At 42.1% G+C, this 13,513-nt stretch overlaps 1 protein-coding gene across 1 annotated transcript; it reads left to right on the top strand.

Moving 5' to 3' along the window:
• Positions 1–1,291: 1,291 nt before the first annotated feature.
• On the top strand, positions 1,292–13,477 carry LOC119492559 (protein SSUH2 homolog). Its single transcript, XM_037777081.1, has 12 exons — positions 1,292–1,456; positions 3,030–3,110; positions 3,192–3,267; positions 3,393–3,522; positions 4,629–4,689; positions 5,258–5,379; positions 6,524–6,586; positions 6,887–6,966; positions 7,412–7,504; positions 10,432–10,537; positions 11,561–11,668; positions 12,222–13,477. The coding sequence occupies exons 1-12, from the start codon at positions 1,444–1,446 to the stop codon at positions 12,360–12,362; spliced, it is 1,074 nt and encodes a 357-aa protein (XP_037633009.1). The 5' UTR covers positions 1,292–1,443; the 3' UTR covers positions 12,363–13,477.
• The last annotated feature ends 36 nt before the right edge of the window (positions 13,478–13,513 follow it).

Below are 13,513 nucleotides of genomic sequence, written 5' to 3' on the forward strand. Positions count from 1 at the left end.
TCTGTAATCCATTCCAGATGGGGCGTGGTCGACATTCCTGCAGATCAGTGGAGTCAAGACCCCCGAGCAAAAATCACATGAACACCGGAAGTTATGCTCGTATCCTTCAAAACAAAAGCCTGCAGTAATTTTCAAATATTCAAGATTCAAGATTCACTTTATTGTCATTTCATTGGGTATTTGCATACACAGAAGGAAACGAAATATTGTTTCTCCCAGCTCCCATCAGTGCATTAAAAAGGATAGAATAAATAAGTAATAAAATTAACATACCTAAAAATAACAATAGAAGAATAAAATAAGTAAACGTTTCAGACAAAATTCATACAATTTGTAGTCATACACCCAATTTGCAGCTGTGTTTAACAGCAGAGAAAAGTGCATTTATATCCATAGTAAAGTGCTGTTTTGCATTGCTGTTCCAAAAGCCTGCAGTAATTTTCAAATATTGACTCTTTAACCTTTATTTACAGAGGGTGGTCCAGTCCAACTTTTGTGTGGGGCATTGGGTATCCAAGATATTAAAACCTGAGATATTGTAATTTTGAGTAAAAACAGGAAATTTGATAAGGGGTGTTATTTTGTATAACCTGTAATCTGTAGGTGCAGCTTTCAAATGTCAGTGTGCAAATATAGCCTCTCTTTTTTTTGTGGCACTAAATCTTTTAAACCAGGGAATACAAATCATATCAAAGTGAGGTGATTTCAACTTAGCAGGTCATTGCACTCAAAATGATTACAGTGCAGTTGTATGGTGTAGAGTTATATTTTGGCCATTTTCCATTCATATTCTCTATTTCTGCTTCTAGCTGTAAAATGAGAAAGTTTGTGGAAAAACAAAGCACCGCCCACCAGCTGGAGAAAACTTTCTCATTTTTTTTTTTTTTACAGCTAAACAGTGTACTACAAGATGTTTCTGAAAACATTTGAGGTGTGAAATAGGCATTACAGTAACAGAATGTTGATTCATATTTGATCAGCGTTCCCTAGTTTGACTGTTTTATCAGAGTTCGCGAGTGATTGACATCTGCCGCCGTTGAATGAACAGCCAATAGGAACGCTCTCTCTCTGAAGTGACCTGTGATTGGCCAAAATCTAAAAAATTGGCCTAAAGCCTGAAAACAGAGCCATGAGGAGGTGCAGAAGTCTAGTTGTCTCTCAGAACAATTGAATTACAACATGCTGAAAGATTATTATGGATTTTTTTTGTCCAATGATGCCAAAAACATTCTGCCTACTGCAGGTTTAATCATTTCAATTCTGAAAAAAAAGCTGAAAAGTCAAGTCAGTTAGACTTTTATTTTTTAAGGTTTCACCGGAAGTTGTGTTTTATTGTGGGTGTTTGGACACTTTTGGACAGCTGCTTGTAACATAACGGTGGTGTCAAGCTACAGGAGGAATTGTCTGGATTTATTGATACGATACTGATCAAAGAGCAGCAGGATGAACAGCGCAGGTAGGAACTGAAACACACAGCAGGACACAACATTACACATGTCACCAAACTGACCGCAACACCATGCAGCTGCTGCTGCAGGGCTCTTCCAGTAACAGGCTGGACCGCAGACATGCACGCCCTGCAAACATAGGGTATTTATACATAACAACAATAAGGTTTGCACACAACTTCAACACGGTTTAAGACGGATTTTAGTTCATTTTAAAATTAAATTTTAGTTTAAATTTTAAATTTAAAGATAGATAGTTAGATGTAATGAGTCTGAGTGCATTGGGTTTGTGGAGGTGTGGTGTCTGCAAGAAAAAAACTGTGGACTCGCCCATTTGTTGTGTACAAATGCAGTTTTTGCAAAAAGGAAGCTGCTTTTAAAGACTTACACAACTACAAATAACATAGGCCTATCTGAATATAATAAACAAAAGTCAGTCTATTTTGAATTAATTTAACTTAAATTTATTTTTCATTCAGTCCAGATAAATCCTTCATTCAGACTGTAGTATGAGTTTTTTTTTTAGGGTATTTTTTGATGCATTTTATCAGGCTTACAGGTTTATTGATGGATCCATTGAATTTATCAAAGTCCACTGGATTGATTAGGGCCTATCTTCCTCTGGACAGTTAAAGAAACAATCCCAGTAGTGAGTGACTGTGCATATAGTGCAGTATGAGACTGTATTCAAATGGAGACAAAACAATATGAAGAACACATTTAGTCAAAATAAAACATAGCTAGAATGTAACGTCATAAAATGAAACAAACTATGGAGCAAAATGTGAATTTGGACACTGTAATAAATTGAAATATGGTGATCTACTCCTTGCCTTCTCTACATCCTCCACTCCTTCCCTACCTCCTCCATTCCTTACTTCCTTCAATCCTTCCCTACCTTCTCCATTCCTTACTTCCTTCACTCCTTCCCTACCTCCTCCACTCCTTCCCTATCTTCTACACTCCTTATACATCCTCCACTCCTTCCCTTCCTTCTACACTCCTTTTCTACCTCCTCCACTTATTCCCTACCTTCTCCACGCCTCATACTTCCTCCACTCCTTCCCTACTTCCTCCACTCTTTCCCTACCTCCTCTCGCTACCTCCTTCCTTCCTTATCTTCTCTACCTCCTCTTCTCCGTCCACTTCCTCGTCCCCTACTCCACCTTCTCCTACCCTTCTTTACCTGCTCCACCGCTCCTTCAAAATACCCTCCTCCCCTTTTGTACTGCGCTCTCACATTCTTTACCTCATTTCCTTTGCTACTTACTCCACTTATTCTTTACCCCCAATTTTCCTTTTCTATCTACTCCTTTTCCTCTTTATCTCCTATTTTCGTTCCTACATCTTTTTTTTCTACCTCCTCCTTGTCTTTTCCTATTTCTTCCATTCCTTATTTACCACATCCACATTTACCGTACAGATACGAGAGAGAAATAAATCCTCTCATCTGACTCTCAGCAATAAAGCAAATAAGTTATTTCCCAAAATGTTGAACTATTCCTTGAAAGGCCTTGCACACCCATGCTCCATCCATGCTCCACCCATACATTGTGAAGTGTTTCCTGTTGTTTATTCCAGCCGTGTATCCACCTCTCAACGCCCCCGCGGCCAACATGTTTGGCAACGTGCCTGGCTACGAAGGCACCGTGGCAGGAGGAGGTAAGAGGAGTCCAACACCACAACTCTTCACATTATATTTATGTTGTTGCAACTTGTTTAAGTTTGTCATTGTTGTTGCAGGAGGTTTCCTGCCCCCTCCTATGCCCATCGAGCCTTCAGCCCCGCCCCAACCCGGGCCTTCACCTGACGAATGGAGGTAAGGCCTGACATCACCTGTCTCACCAGCCAACCACATGATGCTCATAATGAGAAAAAGACTGCGTTCAGTGAGGATATTCTGGTTAAACTCATCATGTGTGTTTGTGTGTGTGTGTGTTGTAGCATCCCCACTCTGTCGGAGGATGTTGCCCGCGAGGCATTCAAGAGCTTTACGTCGTATCAGTGCTGCTGGGGTAAAGGTCCAGTCAACGATGGAGTCATCACCAGCATGGAGCCGTTCAACACCTACAGGGTGACGTGATATTCACGCTCTTTATGATGTTGACTGGTGCTGTTACTGGTGTGTTTGTTACTTAAGGATGCTCCAGTCGTGTCTTGTAGGGCTGGAAATATTTGCACCTGCTGGGATCTGATCTGATCTCTTAAGTTTTTCATTATCCAGATCACAGATCATATGTTCATACCAGGGGTCTCTCCATGCTCTACATCTAAAGGACTGCATGTGTCCACACAGAGACAGTTTGAAGAGGCCTTTTATCAGTGTCGGACAGTATGACATCACTTCACACCAGTTTATAAACGATTTAGTTATTTGGCTCTGATGACTCCCACATGACTGCCATGTGACCTCAGAGACTCTCATGTGACATTAAAATGCCAACAAGCCATAATGCTGTGAATATCAAGAACTGATGAAGCCTCTTGATGCCTTTCTTGTGTTTCACATGAGTCATCAGTGATTGTGTGTTGTGCTCTGAGCACTGCCAAAACACAGGTGACGTACACTACACTGTATTGTGCCTGAGTTTGGGGGATAGTCATGCTCCATGTTTTGGATCTTCTCATATTTCCATGGAGTCAGTTAGTTAGCTGGTGGCTACAACTTGAGTTTTAAAGGTTATGCCAATTAGCTATTAGCTGTTCCTTTTTGTAATGCACCCATGGATGTACTGACAACTATCACTGGATTACTTTAATATTAAGAAAACTTAAAGATGTGATGATTCTCAGGCAAGTTCTGAAGTTCTGAATAGCGTCCTTTTTCTGCGAGTTCTAATCGGATTTATGGACATTTATTTGGAGATACTGATACTAATGTAGCTAAGGCACACTGAATCAAAAACAGTAAGATGAAACTCATGTCATCTGTAATGAATATTGACCAGACCGCATCTGTCTTCTTCTTCTGATTCAGTTTCCTAAATCTAAACCATCGCTGTAAATATTACTAATTATGTTTTCTATTACTGTTATGTGATTATTGTTTTTACTTTTAATGTGTCAATATTGCTGTTATTATTTCTATTTGTAACACTGTTGTCTCTGTCAGCTCAAATGTCGTTAACACTGCTGCACACATGTTATGCTTCTTGTTGAGGTGTGTTTTCTACTCTGTAGTATCGACTGGAAACGTTCACTGAGTCCAGGTCAACTGAGTGGGCCACCAAACCTTATGAAGGTAAACAAACACACAGACGTTTGTGCAACCTGAACCTAATTCTGAGCTTTAAAGGTCCACTAATTGCTTCTTTAATGTTGTTTAATTCCAATAAGTGAGAGAGAAAGGCAGGCAGTTCGATTTTTCTATCTAGAGAACAGGCAGAAAGGTGGGATTGATGAACAATTTCTGGTGACTTTTCTGGTTGGAAAACAGCTCTCAGTCACATTAAACCAGTTCTCCTCCAGTGATTCAGTATTTCCTTTTCAAAAAATAATAATTTACAAGAATGGTCAAAATCTGTGCAGCAGAGTCTGAGATATCCCCATTTTTAGTCCCTAGTATGGATCAAAACCTCCCAAAACACTGGGGCCTACATTTCCCATAATGCAGCTGGATAGTGTCTTTTATTAGACCGTCTCAGCCTGTTAAACACCCACGTCTTTCAAACTTCACACCTACTCAGCGCAGGTTTTCTGTTATAAATCGGCCCAAGCTGAGATAACCCTGATGACATCACTAGAGCAGCAGGTGTCAGGTGTTTTTTGATTGACAGGTGGGTGTGACGTCTCTCTTGTGTGACTGACAGGTGAACCGGCTGACTTCTACACCCAGACCGCACCCCGGCCCTGGGAGATCCAGGCCACGACTCCAAACCTCTTCACCAATCACACGGAGGAGATCCGCGTGCCCTACACTTCCTCCCTCAAGGTGATTGGTTAACAGACGCTGTCTGTCGAAGACTGTCTTGTTGCTATGGTTACCTGCAGTTTGATTTACCCTCTGATTTACAAACGGTTGACCTGAACTATGTTTGATTTTAAAATACAGCTGACATCCAATCAGAGAGCAGGAGTTTAACGTATGAATATTTGAGGAGTCCTTGAGGAGGTGGGAAAATCCCAAAGATTCAAGGGTTCACTGAGAAGGTTTTACAGGCCTTCTTGAAGAGCTTACAGGGGTCCTTGAATAGGTTCCTGGGGTGTTCCAGGGGTCCAGGAAGATGTTGCAGTGGCCTTAAAGAGGTCCCAGGGACCGTTGGTGGTTTCAGAGGTCCTTGAAGAGGCTCCTGGGGTCTTTTGAGAGGGTTTGAGAGGTTTTATGTAGAGGTTCTAAAGACTCCCGACTTTTGGTGCTTTCCAACGGGGTCGTGTTTACCGTGTTCACAAGAAGAGTCCATATGAACGCCCCCCTCTTGTGGTATGCACGACCTCGTAAGTGGAAAGTTTCTGAAAGCTCAGAGTTCACGAATTGTGACGTGTTTGTTGACGTTGTCAGAAATGGCGGAGGCCATGGAAGTTAATTTTTCGGTCCATAATAAGTGAATATCTACATATCTATGTAGTTTTAGTCGTATATTGTGATTCTTCGTAATTGTATAATATGTCTGAGGAAAATGTTGATATTCCCAATGGTCTCATCATTTTCCTCTGTCATCGTGCCTTTGCATTTACTGTATTATGTTACCCGTTTGCTAGCTTGCTAAATTGTTAGTCTCTGTGGCTTCTAGTAACGTTAATATTGACGTTGCTTAGCAGCGGTGTTCTCACGACTTAACCACTTGAACGCCAAGCATATCGGGTACACGACTTCCCATATTGTAAACACGAGCTCATGAGTTTTGTTTGAAAGCACTAAAAGTTTACTGCTAACGTCAGTACTGTTGCTATGGTTACCTTCAGATTTAGAACATGAGTCAAACTGTTGACCTCAACATGTATGTATGTATTGTAACTGATAGCTGACAGCCAATCAGAGAGCAGCATTCTGATGTGGAGCATTCCGTCAGCTTCAGCGTGTTAGTCTGACTCCAACATACACTAAAGTTATTTTTAACTTGTGTGTGTGTGTTTAGGAGTGCGACAGCTGCCATGGCTCAGGGATGAAGCCGTGTGAGGAGTGCCATGGAGATGGACATGTAAGAAGACTGTCAATCAGTCAATTAATAATCAATCAGTAATAATAAGCTTCATAATAATTGTAGTTTACAGATAAAATCAGTCAGAATTAATTTAATGTGGATTTACAATGAAACTCTCCATGTTACTAATCCTGTGTGTGTGTGTGCGTGTGTGTGCGTGTGTGCGTGTGTGCGTGTGTGTGTGTGTGTGTGTGTGTGTGTGTGTGTGTGTGTGTGTGTGTGTGTGTGTGTGTGTGTGTGTGTGTGTGTGTGTGTGTGTGTGTGTGTGTGTGTGTGTGTGTGTGTGTTTCTGTATAGAAACCGTGCTGGGTGTGCAACGGCTCTGGGACGAGGACGGATGAGAGTTGCGATCGCTGTAATGGTACAGGCAAAGAAAGGTCCTGAAGGGGGGTCGGGGAGTCCTGGATTGTGTCTGAAATGTCAATCAATAATAATTGCACCCGAGATGTGATTTCATGCTGCACATGGAGGGGGTAGTTTTCAAATACGCAGTGCTTCCTTTTAATAGGTTGAAAGACAGAAAATTGCCATACAACAATAACTTAATTTGGACAGAAACATAAAGCTCCCTAAAGTTTCTATTAAAGGAATGGTTAAATCATTGGCTCTCTGGGAGAAAGGAAGGAAATCAATCTAACAAGTGATCCATTATTTGAAAAATGTTCAGCCACATATGAAATTAATGAACTAGAACAAGAAAAACAGGAGTGTCGCCCTTTAAATTACACTGTACAGTCAGTACACTTGGATCAGATTACAGAAGAATGAGAAACGTGTGTCATGTCTGACTATGTATGTGTGTGTGTGTGTGTGTGTGTGTAGGTGTACCGAATGTAATGGAAATGCAACGAAGCAGTGTGAAACCTGTAAAGGAAAACGACAACTTCTGGCCTACATCAAGCTCAAAGTGGAGTGGTAAGTAGGCTACTGATACTGCAACTGTTACAGGGTTCATGAACAGGTTCCTGGAGTCCTGGAAGAGATTTAAGCGGTCCTTGAGGAGCTTCTAAGGGGCCTTAAAGAGGTCCAAGGGGTCATTGATGATGTTCCATAGGGTTTCCTGGAGTCACTGGGAAGGTTCAAATGGTCCTTGAGGAAGTTGTAGAAGAGTTTCTAGGGGTGCTTGAGGAGATTCCCTGAGACACTGAAGATGTTGCAGTGGTCCTGGGAGAGATTTCAGTGGTCTTTCAGTTGATGGAGTCTTAAAGAGATCCAAGGGCTTGTTTGTTCCAGAGGTCCTTAATGAAGGACAAAGGAGAGGGGTGGCGGAACAGAAAGCCCGATCACCCTTGTTGCTGAGCTTAGTCCTGGGGAGGAGGACAGACAGACCGCCACCATGACCCGTGCTGCGGGCTTTCTGGAGGTAACAATAGCCAGGGGGACAGGTCTCATTCAGAACAGAAAAAAACATCTGGTTGATGCCAGGTTTTCCGTAAGGCACATCACGTCTAAACACTTATCCAGAATGTGGTCATGTATGAGGCATGTATAATGATGTGCCACTGTGACCTTGCAGGGTTTCCAGGAGGCAATAAGGAGGTTCATATGGTCCTTGATGAAGTTATAGAGGGCATTAAAAAGTTTCCAGGGGTCTTTGAGGGGTTCCAAAGAGGAGAGAGGAGATTCGCTGAGACCTTGGAGATGTTATAGTGGTACGTGAGGAGGTTATATTGGGTGTGGTGGAATTTCTGATACACAAGTTAACTCAATAGGAAGGAAGAGGCCTCACAACTCTGCCCTTCCTCCCTGGTGCTCAGTGTTTTACCCTTATCATGTTTTGACTTACTCGGTTCCTCTGGCATCTCTGACCCAGGTTGCCCAAGCGACTGGCTCTATGGTCCCTACTACATACACAGCTGTACAGATAACGGCGGTTCCCCTAGACAGGATTCCAACCCAATAACGTCAACAGAGGGACACTCTGAGAAACACTCTGACCCGACCAATGAGAGAGGAATTAATAGAAAATCCCATCACATTGAGCCTTGGTGGTTCCAGGGCTCCTTGGGGAGGTTCCCTGAGTCCTTGATGTTCCACAGGTCCTGAAAGATCTTCCAGTGGTCCTTAAAGGAGGTTCCAGGGGTCTTTTAGGAGTTTCCATGCGCCCTTAAAGGGACTATTTGTAACTTTGCACGCGCATAAATGTAGCGGGTCGTCACACATGCGCGTTCGCATATGCGCGCTCGCGTGTGGCTGGAGCCTCGTCTCCACTGCATGCTCTCCTTCATTCAGAATTCGCGCGCGTCCTCGCTGTCTCGCTCCACCTCTAGACGTGAACGCGCGTTCACTACACACTGCAGAAGAGTTTAGCTCTGAGAATATCTAGTGAATGCACAGGGGACGTTTGTGCAGAAATAACTGCTGCAGCTCCTCCAGACCAACAGAGGTTTCCCGTGTCTTGTGAAGTGACAGAGCTCTACAGAGATTTATGTTGTCTTCTCGTTACCGACCGGGTGCCGGTGTCTCCTCTGCTCTCTCCGGCTGCGGGCGGAGAGAGCAGAGGAGACATGCTGCAGAGCCCCGCTGCATCAGCCTGCACTTAGGCAGGAAAAGCCAACACTAGGACCAGATCTAAATCATGTTCATGGAGAGACCTTCGTCTGGTCAGCTAACATTACTGCCAAGCAGCTGAAATATAGAGTGATATTGTGGTTTTAGCTGACGTGTGTCGCCTCACTGTTTTGAGTGATGCTCGTTCAGGTATATTTAGAGCGAGCAAGCGCGAGCCCGACGCTGACTTTCGTTGATTTCACGGCCACAGGTGTCGCTGTTAAGAAGCATTTCTGAAAGTTACAAATAGTCCCTTTAAATAGGTCCAATTGATGAGGTTCCAGAGGTCCTTGAGATGTCCCCTGGTTCCTTGAAGATTTTTCAGTTGTCCTGAAAAACATTCTCGAGAAAACTGCAAACGGCAACGCCACATGCCAAGCAGCCCGTTCTGAACAGGCATGTTCTGAACAGGCACTGCACTAGTTTCTTACAAAGTGGGTTTTTCAGCTCCAAAGCTACATTTAGCAAGATCTTTTTCAAGAAAGTCCATGACATGAACTTGGACATCTTGGTGAGTTGGTATGGATTGACCCATAGTGGCTTTAATGTAGTTTAATATTAAAGGATTTGTCGATATCTAGTGGAGTGGTTGCAGATTGCAACCAAGTACCTCTCCACTCACTCTTCCTTTTCCAAGATGAGGGTAATGTGAGCCGCAGAGTGCAAAACCGTTGTAATGTCGTTCGCCTCGCTCAGAGGCCATCCTTACCATAATAACACTACTTTAGGAGCAACAGAAGTCAGACGGCTGCTGGCGGTACCGCGGTTTTGTACTCTGCGGTTCACGTTTCCACAGTTCCACCAGCGTGTCGGAGAACTAGGGTGGCCTTCAGGTTATGTAAAAACGTGAAAGACTCTCTAGAGCCAGTGTTTGGTTTGTCTGTTCTGGGCTTCTGTAACATGGCGGAGCAACATGGTGGACTCTGTGAAGAGGACCCGCTCCCTATGTAGATATAAACGGCTCATTCTCAGCTAACGAAAACACAATGATTCTTAGTTTCAGGTGATTATACACTAATGAAAACATAGTCATGAATATTATATTCCATGTCTGCTGATAGATCCCCCGAAATGTTACACACTGTTCCCTTACATGGATTTGGTGAGCAGTGGCGTTGTCTTGGATCACACTTTGGTGACCTCTGGTGGTGTAAAGCTAAACCTGCACCACGTGAATTCAAATTCATACAAATACACACTGTACACTATTTCCAACTAAAAAACCCTAATGAAATGATGTATGTGTGTATATTATTCTATGTGTGTATGTTTATATGTGTATTCGTGTTTAGGACTAACAATGTGGAGGACGACGTGGTGCAGCAGAACTCTGGCCTAAAGGTTGATGATCTCCGTTCAGTGACTGGGAAGGAGCTGTTCAAGAACAACCAGTACCTGGTACACACTGAACCACACACACACACACACGCACACATTATAAAACTGCATTAATTAAATAAAAGCTCTCAGGGTTTACTGCATTAGAAAGCGGTGGTGGTAAACACTGCTCATCTTGTTATCAATATGCACTCAGTGGCCACTTTATTAGGTACACCTGTACAATCTAGTAGGCTACAATCCTGTCATAAAGTTAACTTTTATGATGCCTATAATGTTCAGTTTTTTTTCACTGCCATAGAGGTGTTAATTCAATTATATGTTTAGCACTGAGGTCATGGATAGTGGTTAGGGCTGTCCTCGACCAAAGAAATTCTTTGTCAACTAATCGATTAATTTAATCGAGAGATCAGTAAGACTGAGTTCTCCACAAAGAATCACACACTTTTAATCTTGTGTTTGCCAGAGATGTGCTCATAAGTTTCTTGGAAATAAGTCATTCTAGATGAAAAAAAGCACTAAAAACGACTAATCGACTAAAGAAATCTCAGTCGACTAAGACCAAACAACCAATTAGTCGACTAATCTACTAAAATAGGGGCAGCCCTCATAAATAGGGAGGACAAAAAATTAGAAACACCTCTTAATACAATGTAGTCCAGTACAACTCCACTGCAAACTACAACCTCAATAATAAACAGATTTCTGACAATGTCAACAAAAAGGTATACATTTATGGCAGAGCTGTTGCATTGAATTGCAATAGATTGCACAGGTGTACCTAATAAAGTGGCCAGTGAGTTTAATTACTGTATGACTCCCTTTTATTAAATATTTGAGTTTTGCTGTGTGATATGCTCCGCTGCCTGTTTTCCCTCAATCTTTAAAACTTAATTTTATATTTCATAATTGTAATAATTTCTCCTGATGTTATTTGGAGGCTCTATTTATTTCATGCGAGACAGGGCACCTCCATTATAATATGCTGCAGGAAACCCTGACTCTCCTCTGTTCATTATGCTTCTTTAGGGTCATGGAGTAATTAAAGGATGTCGCTAATGTTAGCTGTCTGTCTCCTCTCAGCTCTACCCACTGCTCGGGTTCCCAAACCCGGCCATCTCTGAGGCCTCTGAGCGTCTGGTCAGAGACCACCAAAGCAAGTACGCCCAGACCTCCAGGATCCTGCAGCAGGTAGGCCAGCAGACAGCTGCATGACTGACAGATTCAAGAGAAACTCAAAGATGAAAAGACAAGATAGGTGTCACTGTCGCTACCATTGAGGACCACTCTTTTTTTTTAGTCGTTGTTGTAAATGAAAGCGATTTTTGTAGCCTAAATAATATAATTTTTAGTGCTCATGCAGGTATCAAGTCATTCATGATCTATCTCAGATGCTGTGAGTGCACAGGAAGGTTGGAAGAGATAACCATTATTTATTCACGGAAGTTTCACTGAGAGGAAGCCTCTCTTTTGCAGGAACGCCCTGATCACATTTGCACATTTACACACATTAAGACCTGGAAGCTGCCCAGTACAACCACAGTCTGATGTGAGCAGCTCCACTGGAGCATATGGGGTTAAAAGGGAACTACGCCCACTTTCAAAATCCCTACATGTTATTCCTATGGTCTAAGACTGTCCAAAAAAATAGTTAACATGAACAATTCTCTCCCAAATGGCGTCAGTTGGAATTATAAGATAACATGCAAGGTAACATTTCTTTCTCTCTCTCTCTCTCTCTCAGAGGCAGACGGTCGAGTTGATCCCCATCACTAAAGTCAACTACAAGTGGAAAGGCGACTCTCACGTCTACTTCGTCTACGGCAATGAGAACCAAGTCAGCGCTGACAATTACCCTGCAACCTGCTGCTGTGTCATCCAGTAGACACACACACACACACACGCGCGCGCACACGCATACACACACACACACACACACACACACACACACACTGTCCCAAACAGTTATTCTGTTTCTTTTTTAATACTATCTCCTCCCTCCAGGACAGCTTTTAACCATCCACTGCACACATTAAGAGTTTTCCACAAAAATCGTCCAATTAGATGGAGAGTGGTTCCCACCGGGTTCCCACAAGTGGTCGGGTCCCACTTTTGCAGCATGTTAAATGTACTTAAACGGACACACATTTGTTTGTGATAAAGAATTAATTTTGAATATTGTCTGAAATTAATACAAAACTGAAACTTCAGTATGTAATGTTTCACTCAAAAAGAAAGGGAAGGTATGGCGTAACTTTCTCAGTACTGGCATCAAGTATTTGTCTCCACATTAACTAAACAATCCTGGAGGGACTCGATTTATCTGCTGTTTTTCCAAAACTGTCCGCTCAGTTCTGACTCTACCTCCTGTTAGGACACCGTGATGCTCCACCAGGTGTCCTGATGAGAGAAAATAATAGACATTCTTGTCATTTATCCTTCATATCAAGAATTACATTTAATCTAGATAAACTTTTAATCTTTCACATTTAGAACTAAATTGTAGGTATCCAAATTTAAGATTGAAAAAATGTATATTTTATGGTTAAACCAGCCTGCTGTATGTATCCCATTATTGTCTCTGTGTGGACACCTGTGTTGAACATCATGTCTCTGACAACATGACCACTTACCAAAGATATGTTTTCTGTTACAAAACACTTTTACTGAACACACATTATGCCAGTATGTGCCATTTAATGTCCTCAATATTGCATGGAAAATGTCCAAAACATTAATGTTTTAAGGACAAGCAGGAGTGTTCAGCCCAGAAGGCAGAAACATATAAAATTGATGATAAGTAAATAGTCAATGAGAAATAGTAAATAAAAATAAATATGGAGATATGAGATTTTCATCTGGCAGAGGTTAATATATGATATGTGATAATTCTTTATGTGTGTATTGTAATCAGATGATGGAGGAAGTGAATGCTGCTCTGTATGGGGAACAGAGACACAGTTTATAGAGCAGCAATAGAATCTGGTTCACGTGGTTTAACCTGGTTCTTCTATCTGTGGTTTAATGTGACATGAA

This window comes from Sebastes umbrosus, chromosome 1, assembly GCF_015220745.1.
Source record: "Sebastes umbrosus isolate fSebUmb1 chromosome 1, fSebUmb1.pri, whole genome shotgun sequence".
In the NCBI taxonomy this organism is placed as follows: Eukaryota; Metazoa; Chordata; class Actinopteri; order Perciformes; family Sebastidae; genus Sebastes; species Sebastes umbrosus.